The 12,312-nt window shown below is 47.4% G+C and overlaps 1 protein-coding gene across 1 annotated transcript in view; it reads right to left on the bottom strand.

Annotated features, from left to right (window-relative positions):
• Window positions 1-11,479: 11,479 nt before the first annotated feature.
• GAB2 (GRB2 associated binding protein 2) overlaps window positions 11,480-12,312 on the bottom strand; it is a 51,690-nt gene continuing 50,857 nt past the window's right edge. The window contains exon 10 of the mRNA XM_026063853.1: window positions 11,480-12,211. Within this exon, the coding sequence (XP_025919638.1) occupies window positions 12,068-12,211 (144 nt within the window). The 3' untranslated portion in view covers window positions 11,480-12,067. The remainder of the gene's footprint in view (window positions 12,212-12,312) is intronic.

The raw sequence follows: 12,312 nt of genomic DNA, 5'->3' as shown, positions 1-12,312 counted from the left end.
AATGCATTATATAAACCAATATAAATGTTGGTTTGTAAGGACAGACRCTGATTTTGGTGGTGGGAGGCTGACCTTACCCCGGGGCGTGTGTCTGTATGAACGTAGCTCTCTCTAATGCTGTTCCCTAGCAGTTGTCCAAGCCTGCTCCTCACTCAYGCCTGTAGTAGAGATTTCTCTAGCTCAAGCAGCAGAGACTTGTGCCTTAGGTCCTGGGGTCAGGGCCTAATCCTGATGGGGTGTGGGGGGGGAATATTGCATTGCTGTGGAGTGAAAGGCAAAGCACAGAAATTGCTACCGTTGATGCAATGGGAGGTCTGCTAGAGAGGATACTTTCTGGCTTGGGATCTGATCTCTGGCGTATACTATAATAGTCTTTTATTGTCTTTCCTATATATAAATAAAGGAGATGATGAATTAATTCAACGTGGAGGCCTACGACATGCTTAGTGTCTCATACCGGTAGCTTTACAAAAGGGCTTCGGTCCTTGAATGCTGATGCTTGGGGGACACGAGACATTTCTGCGACCCTTTGGTTGTGGATGGCCTCCTGTCACCCATCCAGTGCCCACCACCCTGCTTTGGTGGTTCTCCAGCTCATTGCTTATCGCTAGCATAGCTTGAGTCGGGGCTGGATCCTGCTTGACCTACGGGGTCCGGCTGTGGGTGCGTGTCCCTTTGGCGGGAGCTTTTCCCCTGTCGCTGTACCTGCAGGGACTGGTTTCCCCTTGCCGGACGAGTGCTCCAACCCCTAAAATGTCGAATTTCTCAGGTCCTCCTGCCTTTGAATACCCTGTGGCCTGGCTGGCAGAGCCGCTGGCTGGACTACGTTTCCTTGTGCTTTAAACATAAATACAGCAGCATGAAAGAGAAGGGAAAATAAAACCCCAATCTGAAGATCTCATCCTCTATTTTATACACATGCATATAAAATATGAGACAAATTAAGAGCCTTCAAAACTGAAGAATTTTAGTTAAACTAAATTAGTTATGAACCATACTGCATTAAATTCAAATCTGAGTTACACTGGCAGATTGTAATCCCATTAAAGGGATTATGTATGTGAATAACGGAGGGTATCTATTGTATTTGCTGGAATTAARCTAGATTTAAAGCAGTGCTAATGGGAAATAAATATGGACCCAAAGCTGAAATTATACAAAAAGTACAGTATTTCCTGCTATTAACAATAATCTTTTATAAACCTCCTGTCCAAAGAGGTTTCCTAAAGCTTTCTTCTTCCTGAAGGTCACATTGMCTTCCTTCTTTGCATTACGGTGTCRCCTGGAGGCATTTACTGAGACCTGGTCCCAGCTGTGCTCGGTGCTGTACATTAAATTTGTGGGAGACTGTCTCTGCCTTGGTTGGCTCCTAATCTAGATAATCAAGACAGATAATCAAAGTAACAGGGAAACGTGGCCTAAATAAGTAAGACAACGTGGGATAGTGGAGTCTGTGCTTATTAGTTATTCCCTGGAGCTTGTGTCGTGGGAAGAGGAGGATAATTGGTCCCTCTCTGTTTTCTCCACRCCATTTGGGATTGCAAATTCCTCTGTCACAGTCTCCTTGCGACGCTGAAGGTCCCAGTTCATTATCGTCCCTCACGGAGAAGCTGTTGCTGTTGCTAAGCTCTTCCCCGAAAATATCTTTTCTTGTTCTACTCTAAGATTTTTGAGATGAGCTGACCCAAAACGCACGCAGGATTCAACACGGGATCGCAGCCTGGGTATTTTCAAGGGTGTAATTAGGTTGTCTGTTTTGGGCTCTGTTCATTTCCTATAATTCTTAGCWTTGGATTTCCCTTTTGGACTGAGCCCTGAGCCTGTGATTTCATAGTATTATCTACARTTGCTCCAAGATTTTTTCCCCCAAATAATTTCTACATATACATATAGATATAAAAAAAAAAAAAAAATGACTAATTTACTAAATATTTAATATACATTACTATTGGCATTAATATTCATATACTACATTAATAATACCACCATTATTAATACCAGCAATAATATCAATATACTATAACATTAGTAATACTATTAATATACTATATATTAGTATACTATTATGGTATTGCATTATTGTAATATAATAATATAGCTATATTATTAATATATATATTAATGTAAACTGCACACTGATCTATTGCATTTCGGTGCCTCAGATTTGACTAAAGACGGAGCAATGTGTGAATGCTTCCTAAGTGGCTGGCAATCCAGACTTCTCATTTCTTCTAAACTTGGTGTTGAACCGAAAAGAGAATTGCATGTTAAGCAGGGTGGACCTGCACCCCACTTCCTGACCACTGATGGCCTTCTATGAAAAAGGATTGCCTTTTTCCACTTTGTGTATGTGATCAGTTGCCAATATTTTTGTTTTAAGCTTGCTTGAAACTCCTTTGTTACAGAACTGTTCTGAATTTTGGCAAGGGATGTGACCTGTGAAATAGAGACGTGTGTGGCAACAGCCRGTCCTACACTGCTTTCCGCATTTATTGCGCAGAGGGTACAACCCAGATGTTACTTCTGTGATCAGCACTTCTTGTATTAATGGCAAATTTCTCACGCTATTGCTTTGGTGCTTCTTACATCCCCTCACGCTTTCCTTTGGGTTCAGTTAGGCTCAGCTGGCTACACTGGCATCGTCTGCAGCAGGGAATCAAACATACCCGGGACCGTTTGCTGGCACTGGGGCTAACCGATGTGGAGCATCCCATGCCCATACTGTGAAGCCTCTAAAGCAGGGCGGTAGCATCCACAYTGCCTGTTCGAAACGAGCCATGCCGGCTCCCAGTGGGAACCAGATTCGCAGTCAGCAAACATGGAGAAACCTCTCCTTTGAAATCAGAGCCAATTTCAAAAAGTCTGGAAAAAAGTCTTTAAAAAGCCGGTCTGGAAAGATTTTAGGGGCGGGCTCGGTGTCTCATTTTGCCCCTGCTCCATCCCAGATGTGACGCCGGGAGTTACCCTGAGGTGCCGAGGACTGAGGCTGTGTAGGGCAAACCCTGGGCTCATTCCCCCTTCTCACGTCAGGTGAGCAGCGACATCTGCACCCCGGGTCTTTTTGCTTGCAATAGCTGGCATTCCCACTGCAGTTTCTTTCCTCCGTTGGGCTCAGGATGCCAAGAGATATTCCCGGTTTCTTGGAGACCTCCAGCACCACCGRAATGTCACCAAGATGCCACTTGCTGCATGCTTTGCAGTTGTAATTATGTGTGGATCAGGGGGATGTGAAGTGCCCATCTCTCGGGAGGGGAAGGCATTTGGCAGCACCGAAATCTGGATTTACTGGGGAGGTAGGCGAYGCGGCAGGAGGAAGGCACAGGCTGAAGGGTCTGAAACACCCTTGGTGCTGGCTGGCGTAGTGAGGACTGCCCGGAGCCTGCAACGGGCTGTGTAGGTTCCCATGCTGTTTCTGAGCTGTGGGTGCATGTGCAAGATAATTATATTGCAGCAACACGCCCAAATCGCACCTGGTGTCAAAAGAAGACACGGCATTGGCAAATGTTGCCGCCAGCTCATTCTTGCCTCACCCTTCTCGGTAGAAGGATCTGACTGGGTTAGAGGAAGGGCTTACCTGGTGTCTGTGGCCAATGTACCTTCACCCACACAGCAGGACTTGTTCTGAGGTCATTTAATGAGGGACAGATGGACTGAAGAGAAAAGCACGCACAAAAGAGACAGCACACGAAAAAGARATTCAAGACGTCCAAAGGCTGGACAAGCAAAGCTTGAGACCATGCACTAACGTGACCACTCGAAACAGAGGGCGAAGAAAAGGGCCCTGATCCAGCAGTCCCTGCCAAGGCTTACACCAGCGAGCGTGTCAAGGCTCAGACCCTGTCTTCCTAGCCTTTCGTTTCCTGGTGAGGTCCTAGGAAGGTCTGAACCAGCAAATTAACCCAAGTCAGGGCATGGGGCTGGGCATGGGAAGCGCTGGTSTGTTCCCTGCATGGCTTTGACTTGGGCCAGCTCTTTTGGACAGTGCCTGGGCAGGAGGTCAGGACCAGGTATGTGCAAAGACCCTGTTGAACCCCACTGCCACTTGCCCTTGGGGTCAGCAAATACAGACCTGGTCTATTTAACTTACTAGCCTAGACAGAGCCAGCGTTACCTAAAAGGCTACCCCAAGCCTTGCAATATCTGCCCCAGTCTCACTGCCCAGGCAGGACACCTGGAGCTGAAGGAGGGGAGATACTTGGCAACACAACCTGGAAGATGCTCTGAATGCTTTAAAGGAGCCACATAACTCCACCGATCTGGAAATTAATACCCCTTTTCTCCCCCCTGAATCAATCTTTGGAGTCAGCAGTGAGAGAGGTCTTTTTTATTATTATTCTTTTATTTTCCCATTGCTTTTCCGCTGCATATACAGTACTTAAAAATGAGATCACCTTCACGTCAGGCAGGTACCATGTTTATTAACAGCAAAAAAAGTATTATCTAGGTTTCACTCAAGACCAATTTACAGGATAAATAATTGTTTCAAATTACTTAAAAAAACAACAAAACCCCAAAGAATAAATTAATAACTTAAGTGATTAGCTGTCCACAGTGATTTGAAAACTTAATAACCTTTCAAACAGTGACACCACAAGAAGACACGTACTGTACAGTTTGCCACAGATTACTCTTGTCCTTCCTTCTACAAATGGAGAAAAAACTTAAAAATACTCCTGTTTAAGAACAGTCATAGGCTTCAAAACACACAAAAATATCACTGCGAATAGACTGCCAGTGCGATGGCTTCAAAGCCAGGGCTCCGACTCCCCTCGCAGCCGTTGAAGAAACAAACGGATAAAGCTACCCTAATTCAGACGGGGTCGTTCCCACGCAGTGATCACTGAAGTCAACGGGGAGCTGTTGACTTCACCAAGGGCTGGGTTGAGTGGGATGTCCTACTCTAAAGGTTTGGTCCTAACCCTACGGGACTCATTGGCAGACTCCCTGTGGAGTCCACGGTCCTGCTCCCTTTCCCTGCATGGGACAGGCTTCGGCCACAACTTCAGAAGCGCTCTCGAAAGAGACATTGTATTTTTGGGGATGATACGGCAGCAGAACRTCAAAACTCTGCAAAAGGCTTTCCCCCTCACCCCCTCACTCGAGAGAAAATGCTTCCCACTTGGCAATTAAGGATGGGGGTTTTAATGAGTTGTGTAGAACAGGAGATTTCATGTCCTGTGTGATGGTGAGCCTGACAATGTTGCAGGGTGTCAGCACCACACGCTGCCCTGCTGCAGCGTGCAGACTCAAACCAGCTCTTTCCATCATTAGATGTTGACTGATTAAACCTCACAACACATTTGTGAGATGGGGAAACAAGTACTAAAAATCTTCATTTAACAAACCGGAGAGAAAGTCAGATACCAAGAGCTCAAATGAACCCTTTCCCTTCTGAAGATATAGTGTGGTGTCACCCAAAGAACCGCAATAAAAACAATGATTTCTTATCTCCTGGTCTGGGGGGACAGACCTCTCACATGTAGTCAACCCGTTGATGTAGAAATGCACCCGTTATCTCTTAGCAATGGCCACATAGAAAATTAAGAGCCCTCTGATGGGAAGCAAGTCMACAGAGAAGCTCTTTTAGCTCAAGAGATGGAGCCATGCAGCCCAGTTTCTGGTCCACAGGTTGCTGGTTGGTGTTGAAATCTGGACTTGATGCATGCAGGGAACATGCCAGGACAAGCTGGCTGTGGGCAGGCAGGGCGAGAGCTATAYCTCATGACACTTTGCTACATATCAAGTTTTCTCAAGAGAAGCCACTGAAGTAGCAACCCTATTAGTAAGTAATACRTCTCTAGGAGTTGTGAACAAGGAGATAAAATCTACTACATGGACAAAATCTGACTACACGGACGAGAAACAAAGGACAAGCTGGCAGAAGGATGAATTGCTCCAGTCCAAGAAAGAAATCGTTACCAAAAGGTGTAGATCTCTAACTGCATGAGCCTCATTAACAGTCGGGAGATCAATGCGTGAATGAGAGCAGGTTAGCACTTTCCGGGCAGTAATGCACTCTGCTCTGCCCTGGGGAGCTCTGAGAGAAAACACTAAGGCTTGGCATAAGGTCCCTCAAGAGAGGCCGTATTCAGCAGGCTGAATYGCTTGGGTATTCACACAGCAGTGACGACTCTCTGATGGCCAGCTGTTTCCTTTGGCCCCGTACCCCGGCTGGGGATCGGGTTAGGTTTTGCTCTTTGCCCTTCCCATTGCAAATGGGGCTTCTCCACAGGCATGCCGCAGCRGCACTGGGCTTACCCAGAAGCCATYCCTACAACATGATGTRAAGTGCAGCTTTTATGGAATAGCAACATCACAAGCTGGGAAAATACTGAAGCAACACCAAGTGTGACTTCAGTTTAACCATCCTCTTATTCGGCTGCCAGGCCAGAAGGATCAGCCGGGACCCAGGAGCTATTGGAACTTCTTTCTACTAAAGCCTAATGACACATGAGATGCTGGCATGGCTCTATCCCCCTCGTTTCCCAAGAAGACCTGCTTGTAGTGTTCAGCCTTGCAGAACCACTGGCCCCCAGGTGAAAAACCTGCAGCCCTGCAGCCTTGACAGCCAGCTCTTCCCTTATCAGTATGAACTTTGTCTGTGTGTCTCAGCAGGTTGCCAAAAGGAGCAAGCTTTTCATGGTAGGCTCAAGCGAGTGCAAACCCAGGGTGCTRGGACTTGTGCAGGGCTCCAGCGAGCCCTGGGTGATGTCTATCCTAACAAATTTAACAACCTTGATCTGTCCCCTGATCACCCTGGCCAGCCTCTCTCCTGCATGCCTTGGTCTGGGCCAACCAGCCCTCTCCCAGGTCCAAAGGATGGCCCCAGGGTGGATTAGGTCAATTTGCTGGGGGCAGATTTAGCCTTAGGTATGTGAGTCGTGCATTGCTGCTTGGCATCATAGCTGGAGAAGAGGTCCTGGCCCTGTTTATGAGGCTGACAGGACACTAGGAGGACCTCAGGAAGTCCCTAGTCTGACCTCCCGCTCAAAGCAGGGTCAGCGATGGAATCCGACCCCATTGCTCAGGGCTTGATCCAGTTGGGTCTTGCAAGCCTCCAAGGGTGGAGATGGCACAGCCTCTCTGGGCACCCTGTGCTTGGTCAAAACCGTGACCCTGTTGCACGCCAACCAGCCCAAGAGAGATGCAGAGGAGGGCACCCTCCAGCTTGCACAAAGAGCRGGGCTCAGCCCTCGCCCCCTTTGGCATTGATCTGACCACGCTCTTTGCCTGGGCTTTGGGTCCCCACCACTTTTCTCTGAGGGCTTCTCCTGCACAGCTACATATTGGGGCACACATCCTGGGGCTCCCTGACAGGACAGGAGTGCCACGGCCTTGGGTGCAGGGCTACCCCATCCGGRAGAGTCATGCAGGACCACCAGAAGCTGCATCACCCTGGGTAAGATCTAGGAGTGGACGGAACGCTCCCCTTAAGGCAGCTCAGGACCTTTAGCAATCAGAAGCTCCTCTCAACACAACTCACAAACCTTCTGTTTAAATCTGACTTGCAACTCATGCCAAGGACGGATTATGTGAAGACCAAGACTCAAACCTCACTGACTTGCTTTATCTCACCCTTGCTTTATCTCCTCCCAATCTCATGCTCCTGGATACGACCCTCTTCAGTGGCTTGTGGACCTGTGTCTTAAATCCATCCTGACTAGCCTCCCGCAACCCCAAGCCTTAGTCACCTTTTGGTGTTGGCTCCAGATTTGGCTCTGTCTGTCCGACACTCAGCTTTGCCTCTGAACAGTCCACTCACACACATATTTTCTTTCTCCTACTTCAGACTAAGCCCAAGTCTGTCATCCATTTATAGCAGGAAATTTATTTCCCACCAAACASTAAAATGGCAATTCTGAGCAAATTGATTACAAGGCAGCTCACACATTTCAAGAGCCAGAGTAGCTGGGAGCAATAGTCAGTCACTCACAACAAGGGACACACACTTTCGGAACCATACTGCCTTAAAAAGTGCCAGCTTTGAAAGAGGGGAAAGCTTTGTGCCTTGGCCCTGATACTTCGTAAGAGTAAATGCAAAGGTCAGGATGCTTGTCAGACATTCAGCCTTTGTCCATGAACACACACACACACACACACACGCACACACCCCTTTTCTTAAACGGGACAGTCCAGCTGAAGGACAGGCTTTGACGTATGGACTCAAGCCAGACCTTTTGCCTGCAATTCAGATGAATCATCTGCAATGTTCTCAGCTTCCTAAAATACCTATTTCTAACAAAAGAGTCAGTCTTACTTGAGCACCCAAGTATAGAGTGAATGTGATAAACTTAAYGCCTCCAGGACAAAGTTCTTGGCAGTCCGTGTAATTAAACCAGCTGCTTTTCAATATGGTTTAACGCTAAATACTTCACAAACATTAATCATCGGAGACTGGTGTAATCAGCTCAGCAACCAGCAGGAATGACTATTTCTACCGTAGCCATTGATTACTTGGCTGCTTTCGGGCTCAGGAAGGGTTAGCAGAGTTATGTCTATAGGGATGAGGCAGTGCAATGCACAGGGTGCATAGTTACTATTTGGTGTGTAGGGGCCACATGCTTGGTGCTCGGCAGGAAAAAAAAGAGGAAAAGGTCTGTTTCTGACCAACATGAAAGGGAAAACATAGACCTCACCACAACCAGCAGTTGCAAAGCACCTATTTTAGGGCTCCTTTGGACTGCTAAATGTAAAGGGCCAGTTACTGGGGATGCTCATGAAAGCAATCCTGACATTTGGACAGTTTGACATGGAAATCATCGAAAGTTTTCAGCTGGGGAAAAGAGATGTCCCATGCCTTGTGTCTGATGGTGTCTGTCCCGTGAACAAATGGGGACATTTGTGGGAAATGGAGGAAAAGGACTAGTTTCTCCAGTATCACGAAGGGCTCTCTAGTTCTCAGTTACCCCCTTGGACTGAATCTGGGAGTCGGTACTGCACGCAATCCCACAACCGAAGGACACCAGGTCACCAAACAGCATCCCACTTGTTATTTTGTCCATCAAGCCACAGTATCATCAGAAATAAACATTGCTGCGGCTTCCCCCTTGTCTCCCTGCTTTCAGGATACAGCAGGCAAATATTATTCTCAATTCCAGAGCTCTTCTCCTTTCMACCTTGCTCGTACAAAGGGGAAATGACTTTCTGATTGTGCCTCAAATTACTGGATATGTGTGTGAGGCATTGAGTCACAAGGGCAGAGAAAAAGGCTCAGTTTGAGCATAGGTTATCATTTGATTTCTCCAGGCTTTGAGTCTGGCTCAGGATATTTTTGCCTGGAGCTGGACTCAGTTTACTCTCTAGAATAATTGCATTGTTTTACCAAGAGAGACCCAAACGGCAGCGTAGGGTGCTATTCCCAAAATTACTGCTGCAATCCACACCAGAGGTGTGCTGCATTTCGGTGTGATATGAGGTGAGTAAATACATTCACTAGTACAGGCCAGTGAGCGTGCGCTGCAGCCCCTCTCCCCCCGACTTGATCTTCCTTTGTGTTCGTCATAATAGTCTGGAGGATTAAATAGGAAAATTGTCTTCCTGCTGAAGTCAAATTTGCTTTTCAGCAGGGACGGTGCTTTTGGTGGTGGTGTTGTGTTGCCCAGTGCCCTCTGTTAGGTGAATGTAAAACAGGTCGGTGGGCTCAGCTTTTCTTTCTGCTTATTCTCCCCGTTTCACAGGCACTCGTKTGATGCCAAGACCAGACAGTCTGTCCATGTCTTTTTAATGAGCTCACAGAATTTCATGGGATGCCTTACAGTGACTTCAGTGGGCTCTGGACCGGGCCCAATGTTTAGTCTCCCCTGAGATGCGGTGATGAAAGGGGCTATAGAAATACGAAGTACTGTACTCTGTTCTTCATTTTATTATCTCACTATGCAAGCGTGCAAGCCCTCAATGTGAGGCAAAGGCCCTTGCAGGCTGTAACACACTCCTTGACCTTCAGAAAGCATATGGCTGTGCTAAATCTTTCTCTTTTTTTTTTTTCCCCCTAGATGACTCTTATTTCTATCATGAGCGTTAGGATATTTGCTTTATTATTCCTGTAAAAGGCCAACATTGCAATGTATTAAAAGGTCATCAGAGTTTTTCCACTAATATCCTCCCCTTTCATGGTAAGGGAGAAGAAGATCTAAACTGGTGCTGGAAATTTGAGACTTAGTTTGCAAGGCAGCATCCAGCTCTAAAGGGACTGGCATCCTAGGTCCTTGTGGGTCATATCTGGATCTTTCCAAACTCAGGCCAAGATTAAAGAGATGTGTTAAAGCCTAAGTATCAATAATCAACATTTCTTGATGGTGTTGGCGAAACATCCAGCCAGTGGCATTGGGAGGGGTTCAACTTGAAGAAAGAATAGCTGGTCCAAGCTATTGAATAAATATTATTACCTAATCTTACTAATGTCTCTCGTTTGGCTCTCAGTTCGTGATCAGTCTGTTTATCCGTGTCCATGCTCACAGTCTGGCAATCATGCTGCTACATGACAATCATTAGTCCTTCCTGTTTTTATGAGATCATGAATTATTATCTCTGCAATAAGCTGCCTCTTCCTTCTCGACTCTCTGAGCCCAGCAGCTGCTCAGGGAGTGATCCCAAAGCCTGGATATGTCAAGCAAGCTGGGAGGGGGAACAGCAGGCTCCCATCATTAGCTGGAGCCCAGGGTCATTAACATCAGCAAGCCGCCTAGCTATGTCGAAGAAACGACAGAATTATTGCAATTAAAGACGGGGAGAAAACACCTAGTTCAGCCCTTTGCGCCAGCACAAACCACCTCTAGTGCAACATTAAAGCTTACGTGAAAACACCCAAGTGCCCGCTCTGTCTTGACCCTCCTGTACAGCCTCTCCCTGAGCCTAAGGCCTCACCACCGATTGACATCTCAGTTACTTCACTCCGTTCCTCCAAGAAACACCTCTTCGGTCCTCTTTCCCAAGTCCAACCTCTCCAGCACAGCATCTGCCTTCTCCAAACAGCCTCACAGCCCCACACCCCCTTCCTCTCGTTCATCCTCACGCCAGTCACAATACACAAGGGTCTCCAGAGCCTCTTCCTGCTCCTAGTAGTCAACCACAGAGCTTCTCATGATGGTCACAGATGCAGGACTCTCCCTCTACAGGCTTCTTTTGCTGCCACGAAGGGCAGAATTTGGTTCTTAGGGCCAGATTCATGGGCAATTGGCTTCAAACAGGCAGTGGTCAGAACTTAAATTCTGCAGCCAGAAGCTGATCTCTCCAACCCATTGTCTTTGAGAGATCTTGGAAAGCATCAGCGGAAGAAGAAGACACCCCAACAAACCTTCCTGTTTCATGTGTGCATGCGTGTGTGTGAGCATGTGATGATGTGTTTGCACATGTATGGCGGAGGGTGAGTTCTGGGCTTCAGAGCCAGCTCAGTTGGTGGCTTTGGACACTCTTCAAGCTCCTGACAGTTAACAACCACAACCATAAACACGGAGACTGTCCCACCAGGAGAAGAATAGCTCACAGACGTTTTGAACACATCATTATTTACAAGAAATGTGACAAGGAAAGTAAAGACATAGGAATAGTCCTTGCTCAGTTTTGGGATGGGGTAGGAGGGGTCAGAGTAGAGGGCAACCATATGGAGGGGGCATGGGAATCTGAGCTGGGGAACTGATGTCCTATGAGAGATGCTGCCAAACCTGCACGGCATGGTTTGGGGGTACAGTATGGAAGAAGACGGGGAGAGATGGTGCAGTGTTAGCACATACAAAGTGGCTTTAATAGCTGTAAGCAAAAGATGTGCAGGGCGAAATCTGGTATTGCTAAGTTAGAATTCCTGGATAGTGAAACCAGCAGCTAAAGCACAAACCTAGCCACTGAACGTAGTTGGTCTTTATCACTGGCAAACAGTATCTGCCAAGTCTTCCCCTGAAATTAAGTTTCATTTTGTCTTAAAGGAAAAAATAATGAAGACCCCCTCCCCTCTGCAGACAACAGTCTTAGAAACCAGCCCAAGCAGCACTGGCAACCCCGCACGGGACCCCAGCCTGGGAAAACTGCTTGGACGTTTGCCTGTCTAGATGCTCGTCCCGGGCTGCTGCTGGCACTACTGCTTCGTGCTCTTGGCGGGCTCTGAGGACTGCCGCACGTCAGTCCACTCCTGCATGGTGCTCTGCAGGGCCTGCGTCTTCTCCTTGTCCACTTGCACGTAATCAACCTTCTCGTCCGAGGCGACCGACGAGGTGGAGGGCTGTGGGCAGGAGAAACACAGCCACAGACTGGTCACACATTCAGCTCCCTCTCTTCCCTGCTCRTCACCCCGGGCCTCTGTCTTCTTCCCTGCAACCTTAC

Source organism: Apteryx rowi, unplaced genomic scaffold (assembly GCF_003343035.1).
Source record: "Apteryx rowi isolate R43461 unplaced genomic scaffold, aptRow1 scaffold_101, whole genome shotgun sequence".
NCBI lineage: Eukaryota > Metazoa > Chordata > Aves > Apterygiformes > Apterygidae > Apteryx > Apteryx rowi.
This window is presented reverse-complemented; position numbering and strand designations above follow the sequence as displayed.